The 16489-nt window shown below is 40.0% G+C and overlaps 1 protein-coding gene across 1 annotated transcript; it reads left to right on the forward strand.

Annotated features, from left to right (window-relative positions):
- Window positions 1–9269: 9269 nt before the first annotated feature.
- LOC127679975 (interferon alpha-12-like) lies at window positions 9270–9821 on the forward strand. Its single transcript, XM_052175537.1, has one exon. It carries the CDS (start codon window positions 9270–9272, stop codon window positions 9819–9821), a length of 552 nt encoding a protein of 183 aa, XP_052031497.1.
- The last annotated feature ends 6668 nt before the right edge of the window (window positions 9822–16489 follow it).

The following is a 16489-nucleotide window of genomic DNA, read 5'->3' on the forward strand; positions in this document are numbered from 1 at the left end:
CTTGCCAAAGAAAGGAGGTCTAGCCACAAATTCTTTTACTTAATTCCTTGCTGCTAAGCAGCATGTGATAACCAACAGATATTGGCACTTATTTAAACACAAATAATAAGAGAAATACAGTTGTTTCCCCCGGGCTTATTTAAGCATAACTAGTTAAGTTTTAGCGCTTATCGAAACACAGAGGAGTAACTGGTAATACAGAGTTTTCAGGGCTTATTTAAGCACAGAACAATAAAAGTGACAAGTTCCCAAAGTTTAAAAATGCATGGGGAGTTAAAAATACAGATACAAAATTTCATAAAGTACAGAGATTTATAAAACAAGATACCGGGCTGCGCCCAGTATACACAAGGTCTCAGTAGCCAGACATTAAGCTTATTGACTGTGGAGTGTGTGTGTCCCCACGTTGCAGACATTGAAATGCCCAGGTTTGGTTTCCCCAGCAAATGCTGGGTTCTTCTGTACTGTTTCCTGTGGAAACTGGCTGATTTTGCATTCTCACAAGCAATTGCACAGGGCTTCCAGTCTCCACCTAGGAGTCCTTCCTCTGGTCAGTCTTCCCTGAGTTAAGAAACTCTTTTATTGTTCTGGGTATGTATTCTGCAAGGGAGTATCTTACCTGCAGGGAGTCCCTTGGTTAGAGGGAGCCCTGAGGTCTGAGTTCACCACCATCTTGGCTCCTGTAACCATGCAGCCAGTTCAGCCAGGTAAGGAGGGAACAACAGAGAGAAAGATCACTCAGGACACAGTCCACCTGGGTTCCTTCTGCATATAGAAGCAGGACAGCTCTACAGCTATCTGGTCATGTATCCTGCAAGGGAGCATCTGACCTGCAGTGAGTCCTGTGCTTAGAGGGAGTCTTGCTCTCAGAGATCTGTGCCACTTCTGACACGAGGATGATCCCACTTTCTGATACTCTCTAGAGAACTGGCAGGAGCTGGTTAATCACCACTGCCTGATCCACCTGATGTGGTTGACCTGTGCCACATCTGACATGGGGAAGATCCTGATACTCTCTGAAGAACTGGCAGGAGCAGGTTATTTGATCTGTGCACATTCTGACATGGGGAAGAGCATACTTCCTGATACTCTCTAGAGAACAGGCAGGAGCACAGCATTCAGGAACTGGCAGGAGTAGGTCATTCGAGAACTGGCACCAATAGGTGCATTTGAACTGATAGAAGCAGCACATTCAAGAACCAGAATCAGCAGAGCATTTGAAATCTGGCAGCAGCAGAACATTTGAGAAATAGCAGCCTGCAGGGCATTTGACCCTTGACAAGTCTGCCACAGGAAAGACCCCATCACCTGACACTTCTGGAGAACCAGCTGTTTACAGGACATTGGTGAGAAAAGGAATCCCAGGAGTACAGAAACACCGGCCAGCAGGACAGTAAAGATAGAGACAGCAAGACCAGCTAACACCAGAGATAACAAGATGGCCAAAGGCAAACTCAAGACCATTACCAAGAGTAACCAAGGTAACATGGCACCATCAGAACCCAGTTCTCCTACAACAGCAAATCCTGCATACTCCATCACATCAGAAAAGCAAGAGATAATTTTAAAATCATATCTCATATGGTTGATGGAGGACTTCAAGAAGGACATAAATAATTCCCTTAAAGAAATACAGGAGAGCATGGGTCAACAGGTAGAAGCACATAAAGAGGCAATACAAAAATCCAATAGGGAATTATAGGAGAACATGGGTCAACATGTAAAAGCCCTTAATGAGGAATCACAAAAGTCCCTGAAAGAAAGACAGGAGAACATGGGTCAACTGGTAGAAGTCCTTAAAGACGAATCACAAAAATTCCTTAAAGAATTTCAGGAAGAACAAAGAAACAAGCGAAGGGACTGAGCAAAACTATCCAGGATCTAAAACTGGAAATAGAATCAATAAAGAAGTCACAAAGTGAAACATCTCTGAACATAGAAAACCTTGGAAAGAATTCAAGAGTCATAGACACAAGCATCAACAACAGAATACAAGAACAAGAGATAGAAGAAAGAATCTCAGATGCTGAAGATTCCATAAAAAACATTGACTCAACAGTCAAAGAAAATGCAAATTGCAAAAAGCTTGTAACCCAAAACATCCAGGAAATCCAGGACACAATGAGAAGACCAAACCTAAGGATTATAGGTATAGATGAGAGTGAAGAATTACAACTGAAAGGACCAGCAAATATCTTCAACAAAATTATGGAAGAAAACTTCCCTAACCTAAAGAGAGAGTTGCCTATGAACATAAAAGAAGCCTACAGAACGCCAAACAGATTGGACCACAGCAGGAATACATTGATGCAAAAATATTGAACAAAATCTTGGTCAACTGAATCCAAGAATGCATCAAAACTATAATTCAGCACAATCAGGTAGGCTTCATGCCAGGGATGCAGGGATGGTTCAATATATAGAAATCTGTCAATGTAAACCACTGCATAAACAAACTAAAGGAAAAAAAAAACACATGGTCATTTCAATAGATGCTGTAATGGCTTTTGACAAAATCCAGCATCCCTTCATGATAAAACTCTTGGAGAGATCGGGAATCCAAGGCCCATACCTAAACATAGTGAAAGCAATATACTGCAAACTGGTAGCCAACATCAAGTTAAATGGAGAGAAATTTGAAGCAATCCCACTAAAGTTGGGGACCAGACAAATCTGCCCACTCTCTCCCTATCTATTCAATATAGTACTAGGAAGTCCTAGCCAGAGCAAGCAGGCAGCAAAAGGAGGTCAAAGGTATACAAATTGGAAAGGAATAAGTCAAAATATCACTATTTTCAGATGATATGATAGTATACTTCAGCAAACCTAGGACTTCCACCAGAGAGCTCCTAAAGCTGATAAACAACTTTAGCAAAGTGGCTGGATATAAAATTAACTCAAGAAAATCAGCAGCCTTCCTCTACTTAAAGGATAAACAAGAGGAGAAAGAAATTAGGGAAATGACACCTTTCACAATAGTCCCAAATAATGTCATACCTAGGTGTGACCCTAATGAAGCAAGTGAAAGATCTATATGATAAGAACTTTAAATCTCTGAAGAAAGAAATTGAAGAAAGTCTCAGAAGGTGGAAAGATCTCCCATGTTCATGGATTGGTAGAATCAATGTAGTAAAAATGGCCATCTTGCCAAAAGCAATCTACAGATTCAATGCAATCCCCATCAAAATCCCATATCAATTCTTCATAGATATAGAAAGAGCAATTCTCATATTCACCTGGAATAACGAAATACCCAGGACAGCAAAAACTATTCTCCCCAACAAAAGATCTTCTGGGGGAATTACCATCCCTGACCTCAAGCTCTACTACAGAGCAGTAGTAACAAAAAACTGTTTGTTATTGGTATGCAGAAAGGAAGGAAGATCAATGGAATAGAATTGAAGACGCAGAAATGAACCCACACACCTATGGTCACTTGATATTTGACATAGGGGCTAAAAACATCCAGTGAAAAAAAGATCGCATTTTAACAAATGGTGCTGGATCAACTGGAGATATGCATGCAGAAAAATGCAAATTGACCCATTCTTATCTCCTTGTACAAAGCTCAAGTCCAAGTGGATTAAGGATCTAAACATAAAATCAGACACCCTGAAGCTTATAGAGGAGAAAGTGGGGATGAATCTTGAACATGTTAGCACAGGGGAAAAATTCCTGAAAAAAACACCAATGGCCTATGCTCTAAGAACAAGAATCAGAAAACAGAACCTCATAAAACTGCAAAGCTTCTGTAGAGCAAAGGACACAGTCAGTAGGACAAAATGGCAATCAACAAATGGGGAAAAGATCTTTACCAATCCTACATTCGATAGAGGGCTAATATTCAATGTATACAGAAAATTCAAGAAGTTAGTCTCCAGAAAGTCAAATAACCCTATTAAAAACGGGTTACAGAGCTAAATAGGGAATTCTCAACTGAGGAGACTCAAATGGCTCTAAAGCACCTAAAGAAATGTTCAGCATCCTTAGTTATCAGGGAAATGCAAATTGAAACAACACTGAGATTCCAACTTACACCAGTCAGAATGGCTAAGATAAAAAATCTCAGGGGACAGCAGTTGCTGGAGAGGATGTGGTGGAAAAGGAACACTTCTCCATTGTTGGTAGGATTGCAAGCTGGTAAAATCACTCTGGAAATCAGTTTGCGATTCCTCAGAAAATTAGACATAGTACTACCAGCGGACACAGCTATACCACTCCTGGGCATATACCCAGAAGATGCTCCTACATATAAGGACACATGCTCTACTATATTCATAGCTGCCTTATTTATAATAGCCAGAAGATGGAAAGAACCCAGATGTCCCTCAACAGAGGAATGAATACAGAAACTCTGGTATATATAAACAATGGAATACTATTCAGCTATTACAAACAATGAATTCATGAAATTCTTAGGCAAATGGATGGAACTAGAAAGTGTCATCCTGAGCGAGGCAACCCAATCACAAAAGAACACACATGGTATGCACTCATTAATAAGTGGATATTAGCCCAAAGGCTCGAAATAAACGAGTTATAACTCACCAAGTTCAAGAAAAAGGAAGTCTTAGGTGAGGGTGCTTCGGTTCCTTTAAGAAAGGGAACAAAATAGTCACAGGAGCAATAAGGGAGACAATGTGTGGAACAGAGACTGAAGTAAAGGCCACCCAGAGTCTGCCCTACCTGGGGATTCATACTATAAACAGTCAACAAACCCTGACACTACTATGGCTGACAAGAAGTGTATACCAAAAGGAGCATGCCATGTTTGTCTCCAGAGGGGCCCTGCCAGAGACTTAAAAATATAGAGGCAGATGCTAACAACCAACTATTGAACAGGGAGGGCATGGGGTCCCCAAAGGAGGAGCTGGAGGATGGTCCAGAGGAGCTGAAGGGGTTTACAACCCCATGGGAAGAACAATGATTTCAGCTACCCAGACCCCCCAAGACTGACTCCCTGGGACTGAACCATCCACCAAAAGGCACACATGGTTCCAGCCAAAAATGTGGCAGCAGAAGGAAAGCCTTGTTGGGCATCAGTGGGAGGATTGGTTCTTGGTCAGGTAAAGGCTCAGCAGAGGCCCTAACAAAGGGAAACCAAGAAGGGGGAGGAGGGAGTGTATTAGGTGGAGAGGCATATATGTGGAGAGAGGGGAAAGGAGGAAGGAGAGGGGTTGAGGGTCTTAGGGGAGGCGAGATATTGGGAAAGGTTTTACCATTGGCAATATAAATGAAGTCAATAATCAATAAAAATAATTAAAAAAACAAAACCAAAAAAACCCCCAAAGATACAGCATTCTAGCAAGACCAGAGAGTTAACAAAAAAAGAAACCAAAGTTTAATAAAGCATAAAAAGTAAGATTATAAGGCCAAGGATCATTTGGTCTATAGCCTTTCCTCAACTCTGTATTTCACCTCAGCTCAAACTCCAAAAGTCCAGGCAGGCCTCTGTCATCTCCCTACACACGTCCACACCAAATGAAGAACTAGGGATGAGGGTCAGCGTAATAGTTAGACGCTGAAGAACCCTGCAGAACTTACTATAAAAGTTAATCCTGACTTTGAAGGACCAGTGAAGCATGGCCATGTGACCAACAAGAATTTGTTTCTTGTGTTTCTCTAAATTGGAAATGTTATTTGTTCAATACACCAAATAGAATGCAAGCACTGTCATGACAAATGTACAGAAATATATGGAGAGAAATGTCAGAGGAAGCACTTTGTCTGTAGTGAGTCACTTGGGGGAACAAAGAGGAAAAGCACCATCTGTTTGTCCATCCTGAAGAGACTCTGTGCTGGGAAGGTTCTGCTCAATCACTGCCTGGTTACATAAACACAAGGAGCCTTGGGCATCACTTTCCACTTAGAGTAAAGGAGACAGCTAAGGCTGAAATGTCTCTTAAAGAGCAATGCGTACATAGTAAATGAATTAAATAACTCTGTGTGTGAGTGTGCATGGGTACATCTGTGGTGTGTGTGTGTGTGTGTGTGTGTGTGTGTGTGTGAATGCTATATTCTCTCAAAGAAGGATTAAAGGACTTTTAAATGGAGACACAAGCGATAGGATCTTGTTCTCTCTATTCTAGTCCTACGAACATGCTCACTGAATCCCTACATTTCTTTCATCTTCCTCATCATTTGAATATTACACTTCAGACACCTATATAGAGCCACAGAAATGACAGGAAAAAGAGACTTTCTGCTTTAAGATTCCAAGTCAGAGGCATTAGAAGGATATGGAGACCCAGCAGACAGAGGACATTGAGAAAGGTCTGCAAAGCCAAGGAAATCATTACCAGCATTAGCAGACATGGAGAGATGAGGAAACATAGTTCCCAGGTGTCTGACACAGTGTATACCCCAAAGTAGAAAAAACTAGTATTATCAACAGCACAAAAGCAAATATTCTAGCTAGATACATTTTTTCCACAAGGGAAATAGTGACTCTACTATTCTCCTACAGAGAAGGTTTTTTTTTTTAAATATATAAAACCATACATAGCACACTCATTGTTGCCATTGAATAAACTAAATGTATTCCTACCTTTCAAAATGTGTGCAAAGACTTTGACATCTGCATTACAAAGGAATGAATGCAGATCCTTTACTGTTGTGAGGAGGTGCAGAGAAACTAGACCGACTTCTATTGTGATTTGATAAGAACAGGTAACTGGGAAGGGGTGGATGAGGGAATAGGGGATGGAAGAGGGCTTATGGGATTTTCCAGGAGGGGGGATCTAGGAAAGGGGAAATCATTTGAAATGTAAATAAAGAATATATCAAAAAAAAAGAACACTTTGTATGGTTCTGACTGATACTCCAATATCCTGAGCATAAGTATAAACATTGTATGTTGATTTGCATGGTTTTAATAGTACTGGTGCCATAGAGTATGAGATTTCAAGCATTTGAAATACAAAGTTCAGATACTTACCTGTATGTTTTGGATTGGGTGCAAAATGTCACTGGGGTTGAACATGTTGGACGTTGGTATTCAGGGAAGTAGGTTCACAGGCACTGACGCCTTCATCTTATCCTCCAGGAACAAACTTTATCAATGCAAACCCATTGATTATTTCAGATAAGTGGACCATTATGTAGTGAGGCTTTGCTGGAGGATGGTTAGGGGATCCATCCTAAGGACAGACTTTCCCAGTGTGCCTCTTGGAAAGCAGGAAATGAGCAAAGGTTTTTGAGACAAATGGTCTTCCCACTATGCAACGGATTCAGAAATCCATGGTGTTAATGATATAATTTTATAAAAAAAAAAAATAAAAATTTAAGCTTTGAAATTTTAAATATCTTATTACTCTTGTATATGGGTGTGAATGTCTGTCTGTGTGCATGTGCGTGTGTGTGTGTGTGTGTGTGTGTGTGTGTGTGTATGTGTGTGGCTGCATGCATTTATCTATGTGAGTACATGTGCATGTGTGTCCATGTGTCTGTCTGCACTCAGTGTATTTGGTTTAACTGCATGTGTGCCTGTACGTGTGTGTGTGTTTGTATGTCTGTATTTGAGTATGTATGCATGTGATTTTATATGAGGATCTACATGTGTATGGTTGCTCATGAGTGTGTGTATGAGTTTATGTGTGTAGTATTATGGTAGAATGTGGCTGTGTGTTTGCAAGGGTTTGTGAGAAGGTGTGGGAACTTTTGCACATATGTATGAGTGAGTGATTGTTTAAATGATGGCATATGTTCATGGTGAAATCTGTACATGTGTTTAAATGTTTGTCTAGTGTTTGTTCATGTGTTGAAACTGCCTTATATGAGAGAATATGTGTGTGTGAATGAATGGGGACTTTTTTATATATTTATAAGTATTGTGGGAATGTGTGTGTGTGTCTGTATGTGTTTGTGAGTGAGTATATGGATGTATGTGTGGGTTTGTATATGTGTGGATAGTTGCATGTATGTCTATGAGACTATGTTTGTGCATAAACATGTGAGAATGTCTATTTGTGTGTCTCTGTGTTTGGTTATGAGTGTGAGCATGTGTGCATTTGTGTGTGAGAATGCTTATCTCTGTATGTGAGTATGTGAGTATGGGTTATGGGTGTGTGTGTATTGTGTGAGTGTGTTTGTATATTTCTGTCCATCTTTATATAAGAGTGAGTCTTTGTATTCATACACAAGATGAGTGAGTGTGTTAAATATGTGAGTGTGTTTGTGTTTGTTTTATGTGTGTGTGTGTTTGAGAGAGAGACTGAGCGAGCAAGTGAGAGAAAGAGAAAGAGAGAGAGAGAGAGAGAGAGAGAGAGAGAGAGAGAGAGAGAGAGAGAGAGAGAGAATGAGAGGCAGACACCTCCTGAGACAGAATAGCACACAGAGAGTGTGTATGCAGGCACAAGCTTGCCTAGTTATGAATGTGATGGCCAGAGGACACCTTCCAGGCCTTGCTTGTCTACTGCATCCCTGTGTTCCAGAAATCAAACCCAGCATATCAAGCTTGAACATAAAGCTTTTTCACATACAGCCCTCGGGATGCCATGGCAATCATTGGATAAATAGCTAATATGCAGTGATGACATATTTAATCTTTCATGAAAATTAATATTAGAGAAGTTAACATAAAGAACACAACTTAATTTTTAGCCTGTAAACAATTGAAAAATACCATTACATCAGTATGGGTTTTGTAGAGACAGGGTTTTTTCTGTGTAGTCCTGACTGTCCTGAAACTTGCTCTGTAGATTGGGCTGGCCTTGATCTCAGATACCAACCTGCCTCTTGTTGATTAAGGTGTGCAGCATCACTTCCAGGCCCCAACAATACTTCTATTTTTGCAACATTTTTGAACAACACTTTACTTTTTAACACAAATGTTTATTTAAATGGTATAAATAAAATAAAAATTGTTGTAAAATAAATTACAATAACTTTTAAATACAATATCAGAAGATTTTGTGTTTGCAATAGATGTGTAAATTTCTAACAGAAACTGTATTTCTGTGGAATAGTGATTAATGACAATTTAAGTGTAATTTACAGAGAAAACCTGTAGAGTAGCTTTCTGAGGGTAATATTGAAAGAGAAAGCAATGTTGGAACCCAAACTCCTGAGAAAAAAATGCCCAGACACAGCAGAGAGTGAGGTAAAGAAAGTGAAAAGAGAATTGGGATGCAAGGGGAGGGAATTCAGAAAGGGGAAACTTGTATTTGCCCCTATTTAAGATAGATGCACACAGCAGGCTTGTCAGACAACCTAGAGGAAAAGATTCAAACACACAGCCCAGAGAGCCATCAGCAACTGCAAGACTCACAATGGCCAGGTTCTGTCCTTTCCTCATGATCCTGATAGTGATGACCTACTGGTCAACCTGCTCTCTAGGATGTGACCTTTCTCAGATTTTTAACCTCAAGAACTTGACTCTCCTGGAACAAAAGAGAACACTCTCCCCTGTCTCCTGCCTGAAGTACAGGAAGGACTTTGGATTCTCCTTGGAGAAGGTGGATGCCCAGCAGATCCAGAAGGCTCAAGTCATCCCTGTCCTGCGAGATCTTGCCCAGCAGATCTTGAACCTCTTCACATCAAAGGAATCATCTGCTGTTTGGAATGCAACCCTACTAGATGCATTCTGCAATGACCTCTACCAGCAGCTCAATGTCTTCAAAGCCTGTGTGCAGCAGTTGGGGATGCAGGAACCTCCCCTGACCCAGGAAAACCCCAGGATGACTATGAAGAAATACTTTGAAAGGATCACTGTGTACCTGAGAAAGAAGAAACACAGACCCTGTGCCTGGGAGGTGGTCAGAGCAGAAGTCTTATTAGCCTCATCCAAGTTGCTGGCAAGACTGAGTGAGGAGCAGGAGTGAGTCCTGAGACAAAGTGGAGAGGACATCCCCCGGGCTAAAACACTGCATCTCACAGTATAAGCTTTCCTTTAAAACTCTCATTGCCTTCAGGATGAATACAGTCAAACTCCCTATATGTTTCAGCAATATTCAGAAATTATTTTTATTATGGAAAACCATGTTTGTATCTGTACCATTTGCTCTTATTTATTTATTTATTCATTTATTTATTTACTTATATATTTATTATGCTGTTAATACTTGAAGACATTTATGTTAGATATTTCAGTCATATATTTTTTAATATTTTTATTTTCTACATTCTTTGTTTACATTCCAAATGATTTCCCCTTTCCCAGGTCCCCCCTCCCCATATGACCCATAAACCTTCTTTTCTCCATCCCTTCTCCAATCACCTCCCTCCTTTTTCTCTGTCCTTATATTCCTTTCCAATGCTAGATCAATCCTTTCCAGGATCAGGACCCTCTCCATACTTCTTCATGGGAGTCATTTGTTATGCAATTTGTGCCTTGGGTATTCAGGGCTTCTGGGCTAATTAATATCCACTTATCAGAGATTGCATTCCATGTGTATTCTTTTGTGATTGGGTTACCTCACTTAGGATGATATTTTCCAGATCAAACTATTTGCCTAAAAATATTGTGAATTCATTGTTTCTAATTGCTGAGTAGTATTCCATTGTGTAAATATATCACATTTTCTGTATCCATTCCTCCTTCGAGGGGCATCTGGGTTCTTTCCAGCTTCTGGCTATTATAAATAAGGATGCTATGAACATAATGGAGCATGTGTCTTTATTGCATGCCGGGGAATCCTTTGGGTATATGCCCAGGAGAGGTATAGCAGGGTCCTCTGGAAGTCTCATGTCCAGTTTTCTGAGGAACCTCCAGACTGATTTCCACAGTGGTTGTATCATCTTGCAGCCCCACCAGCAGTGGAGGGGTGTTCCTCTTTCTCCACATCCTCGCCAACACCTGCTGTCTCCTAAGTTTTTGACGTTAGCCATTCTGACTGGTGTAAGGTGAAATCTCAGGGTTGTTTTGATCTGCATTTCCCTAGTGACTAATGATGTTGAGCACTTCTTAAGGTGCCTCTCGGCCATCCGAATTTCTTCAGGTGAAAATTCTTTGTTTAGATCTGTACCCCATTTTTAATAGGGTTATTTTTTTCCCTGGGGTCTAACTTCTTGAGTTCTTTGTATATATTGGATATTAGCTCTCTATCAGATGTGGAGTTGGTGAATATCCTTTCCCAATTTGATGGTTGCTGTTTTGTCCTTTTAACAGTGTCCTTTGCCTTACAGAAACTTTGTCATTTTACGAGGTCCCATTTGTCAATTCTTGATCTTAAAGCATAAGCTATTGGTGATCTGTTCAGGAACTTTTCCCTTGTGCCCATGTCCTCAAGAGTCTTCCCCAGTTTCTTTTCTATTAGTTTCAGTGTGTCTGGTTTTACATGGAGGTCCTTGATCCACTTGGAGTGAAGTTTAGTACATGGAGATAAGAATGGATCAATTCTCATTCTTCTGCATGCTGACCTCCAATTGATCCAGCACCATTTGTTGAAAATGCTATCTTTTTTCCACTGGATGTTTTTGGCTCCTTTGTTGCAGATCAAGTGACCATAGGTGTGTGGATTCATTTCTGGATCTTCAATTCTATTCCATTGGTCCACTTGTCCGTCCCTGTGCCAATACAATACAGTTTTTAACACTATTGCTCTGTAGTATTGCTTGAAGCCAGGGATACTGATTCCCCCAGAATTTCTTTTGTTGTTGAGAATAGTTTTAGCTATCCTGGGTTTTTGTTATTCCAGATGAACACACAGCATTCTTTTTGATACACAGACTCCAGGTACCTCCCTGCTGTCCCACACCAACATTTCATTGTCACTGTCCTTGATTCCCCCTCCTTGATGCAGGGTGCCCCAGTGTGTGCTCCTCATTCTCTCCTCATTACCCAGCCCTGCTCACCATACAGCTGCTGTCTATTACATCTTCATTCATGACTGGAGTTTTTTTTTCTGAAAACACATAACCACCCTTGAAACCAGAATGAAGGAGTTCAAGGTTTGAATGAAACTCTCATGCATAAGAATTTCCTCTTAATTTTAGGCCTTAGAGAATGTTCTTCTAATGACCTAATGCTTTCTATTTCAACAAAGAAAAAGAAAAACAAAAGAAGAAAGAGAGAAAAAAGAAAGAGAAAGGGAAAGGGAAAGAAGAAAGGGGAAGGAAAGAAGGAAGAAATTAATAAGAAGGAAGGGAAGAAAGAGAAAGAAAAGGGAAACCAAATGTTCAATTATGAGAAAAATTTATAGAAGAGAGCCACCTACTGGCCTGGCCTGAAAATAACAAACAGAATCCAACTGGCAAAATAAGAAATTAGGGTTGAGTGTTGGTCTAGGTAGTCCAAGAAACTGCTAAAACAACACAGGAGATTGCCTTTGCCATCGCGTGCCTTCCAGGGGTTGAAGTCCATCTCTATTTCTTTTTTTTAAAATATTTTTATTTTCTATATTCTTTGTTTACATTCCAAATGATTTCCCCTTTCCCGGATCCCCCCTCCCCATATGTCCCATAAACCTTCTTCTCTCCAACCCTTCTCCAATCACCTCCCTCCTTTTTCTCTGTCCTTGTATTCCCTTCCCATGCTAGATCAATCCTTTCCAGGATCAGGACCCTCTCCATACTTCTTCATGGGAGTCATTTGTTATGCAATTTGTGCCTTGGGTATTCAGGGCTTCTGGGCTAATTCATATCCACTTATCAGAGATTGCCTTCCATGTGTATTCTTTTGTGATTGGGTTACCTCACTTAGGATGATATTTTCCAGATCAAACTATTTGCCTAAAAATTTTGTGAATTCATTGTTTCTAATTACTGAGCAGCATTCCACATTTTCTGTATCCATTCCTCCTTTGAGGGGCATCTGGGTTCTTTCCAGCTTCTGGCTATTATAAATAAGGCTGCTATGAACATAATGGAGCATGTGCCTTTATTGCATGTGGGGGAATCCTTTGGGTATATGCCCAGGAGAGGTATAGCAGGATCCTCTGGAAGTCTCATGTCCAGTTTTCTGAGGAACCTCCAGACTGATTTCCACAGTGGTGGTACCATCTTACAGCCCCACCAGCAGTGGAGGAGTGTTCCTCTTTCTCCACATCCTCGCCAACACCTGCTGTCTCCTGCCTCACCTGATGTTTTTGGCTCCTTTCTCGAAGATCAAGTGACCATAGGTGTGTGGATTCATTTCTGGATCTTCAATTCTATTCCATTGGTCCACTTGTCTGTCACTGTGCCAATACCATGAAGTTTTTAACACTATTGCTCTGTAGTATTGCTTGAAGCCAGGGATACTAGTTCCCCCAGAATTTCTTTTGTTGTTGAGAATAGTTTTAGCTATCCTGGGCAACTGGCAAATTCTTTACAGAATTCTATATCCTGGCAGAGTTTTCTCCACACTACAACATACCCTTCCCCAGAAGAACTGACTTCAGTCTTGAAGAGTCCATTCCCTTCAAACTCATATTAGGACGGGAAATCCTTTCCGGTCCACAGCCCATGTCTTCTCAACAATGGACAGATAAGTCTGTATAGAAAGTCTTTGTATCGTTTTCCTCTAGCCTCCTGTAACTGGAGTTCTCTGGAGAAGGAGGGGTCTGTTTGCAGTCCCCTTAGTAGGGATTCATGCCCAAACTTAGAATGTTTTGATCAATAGATAATGCATTGTGAAACTGAGACAACCAACTCTGCACTAGGAATGCTGTAAAATAGAACGTGAACCCACAGAAGAGATTCTTCACCTGCTGCTCTGCATGCTGAGGGCAAAAACAGTGATTTCAGTCAATGCACTGAATTATGACTGTCTTTTGATATGTGACCTCAAGAGTTTAGGTTACCTACTCCACAAAGGCACATCTTTGTGGTACAATGTGAATCTGTGTTCCAGGACATGGTTAATCTAAATTGATGCAGATTAATTTGGTTCATATATATATACATATATATACATATATATATATATGTATGTATGTATGTATATATATGTATGCACATATATATGTATATATGTGTGTATATATGTATGTATATATATATGTGTGTGTATATATATATGTATGCATATATATGTATATATGTGTGTATATATATTATTGACTTGGTTTATACATTATATATATATATGAACTTGGTTCACACATTTTATAAATATATACATATATACATATATGCATATGTGTTGGGACAACAAGATCTGTGATTTATAGGGGAATATTTCAACATAACAGGAGCTCTTTTTTATTTATTTATTTATTATGTTTTTACAGTTTCTTTCTTTTTTTCATTTTTTTTATTCGATATATTTTTTATTTACATTTCAAATCATTTCCCCTTTTCTGGACCCCCACTCACCGAAAGTCCCATCAGCCCCCTTCCCTCCCCCTGTTTTCCCACCCAACTCTTCCCACTTCCCTGTTTTGATTTTGCCCTATACTGCTTCACTGAGTCTTTCCAGAACAAGGGGCCACTCGTCCGTTCTTCTTGTACCTCATTTGACGTATGGATTATATTTTGGGTATTCCAGTTTTTTAGGTTACCACCCACTTATTAGTGAGTGCATACCATGATTCATCTTTTGACTCTGGGTTACCTCACTTAGTATGATGTTCTCCAGCTCCATCCACTTGCTTAAGAATTTCATGAATTCATTCTTTCTAATGGCTGAATAGTACTCCATTGTGTATATATACCACATTATTTGCATCCACTCTTCTGTTGAGGGATATCTGGGTTCTTTCAAGCTTCTGGCAATTATAAATAGGGCTGCTATGAACATAGTGGAACATGTATCCGTATTACATGCTGGGGAATCTTCTGGGTATATGCCCAGGAGTGGAATAGAAGGATCTTCTGGAAGTGAGGTGCCCAGTTTTCAGAGGAACTGCCAGACTGATTTCCAGAGTGGTTGTACCAATTTGCAACCTCACCAGCAGTGGAGGAGTGTTCCTCTTTCTCCACATCCTCTCCAACACCTGCTGTCTCCTGAATTTTTAATCTTAGCCATTCTGACTGGTGTAAGGTGAAATCACAGGGTTGTTTTGATTTGCATTTCCCTAATGACTAATGAAGTTGAGCATTTTTTAACATGCTTCTCCGCCATCCGAAGTTCTTCAGGTGAAAATTCTTTGTTTAGCTCTGTACTCCATTTTTTAATAGAGTTATTTGGTTTTCTGGAGTCTAACTTCTTGAGTTCTTTATATATATTGGATATTATCCCTCTATCTGATGAAGGGTTGGTGAAGATCTTTTCCCAATTTGTTGGTTGCCCATTTGCCCTTTTGATGGTGTCCTTTGCCTTACAGAAACTTTGTAATTTTATGAGGTCCCATTTGTCAATTCTTGATCTTAGAGCATAAGCTATTGGTGTTCTGTTCAGGAAATTTCCCCCTGTACCGATGTCCTCAAGGGTCTTCCCCAGTTTCTTTTCTATTAGCTTCAGAGTTTCTGACTTTATGTGGAGGTCCTTGATCCATTTGGAGTTGAGTTTAGTACAAGGAGACAAGGATAGATCAATTCCCATTCTTCTGCATGCTGACCTCCAGTTGACCCAGCACCATTTGTTGAAAAGGCTATCTTTTTTCCATTGGATGTTTTCAGCCCCTTTGTCGAGGATCAAGTGGCGATAGGTGTGTGGGTTCATTTCTGGATCTTCAATCCTGTTCCATTGATCCGCCTGCCTGTCATTGTACCAATACCATGCAGTTTTTAACACTATTGCTCTGTAGTATTGCTTGAGGTCAGGAATACTGATACCCCCAGAATTTCTTTTATTGTTGAGAATAGTTTTAGGTATCCTGGGTTTTTTGTTATTCCAGATGCATTTGAGGATTACTCTTTCTAACTCTGTGAAGAATTGAGTTGAGATTTTGATGGGTATTGCATTGAATCTGTATATTGCTTTTGGCAAAATGGCCATTTTAACTATATTAATCCTGCCGATCCATGAGCATGGGAGGTTTTTCCATTTTCTGAGGTCTTCTTCCATCTCCTTCTTCATAGACTTGAAGTTCTTGTCATACAGATCTTTCACATGTTTGGTAAGAGTCACCCCAAGGTACTTTATACTGTTTGTGGCTATTGTGAAGGGGGTCATTTCCCTAATTTCTTTCTCAGCCTGCTTATCCTTTGAGTATAGGAAGGCCACTGATTTGCTTGAGTTGATTTTATAACCTGCCACTTTGCTGAAGTTGTTTATCAGCTATAGGAGTTCTCTAGTGGAGTTTTTTTGGTCACTTAGGTAGACTATCATATCATCTGCAAATAATGATAGTTTGACTTCTTCCTTTCCAATTTGTATCCCTTTGACCTCCTTATGTAGTCTAATTGCCTGAGCTAGTACCTCAAGTACAATATTGAAAAGATAAGGAGAAAGGGGGCAGCCCTGTCTAGTCCCTGATTTTAGTGGGATTGCTTCAAGTTTCTCTCCATTTAGTTTGATGCTGGCTACCAGTTTGCTGTATATTGCTTTAACGATGTTTAGGTATGGGCCTTGAATTCCTGTTTTTTCCCACAGCTTTAAGCATGAAAGGATGCTGAATTTTGTCAAATGCTTTTTCAGCATATAATGAAATGACCATGTGGGTTTTTTTTTCTTTGAGTTTGTTTA

Source organism: Apodemus sylvaticus, chromosome 3 (genome assembly GCF_947179515.1).
Source record: "Apodemus sylvaticus chromosome 3, mApoSyl1.1, whole genome shotgun sequence".
NCBI classification, from domain to species: Eukaryota; Metazoa; Chordata; class Mammalia; order Rodentia; family Muridae; genus Apodemus; species Apodemus sylvaticus.

What these genes read in the sequence shown, in the direction of transcription:
- LOC127679975 (XM_052175537.1), top strand. Translation starts at nt 9,270, where the DNA reads ATGGCCAGGTTCTGTCCTTTCCTCATGATCCTGATAGTGATGACCTAC.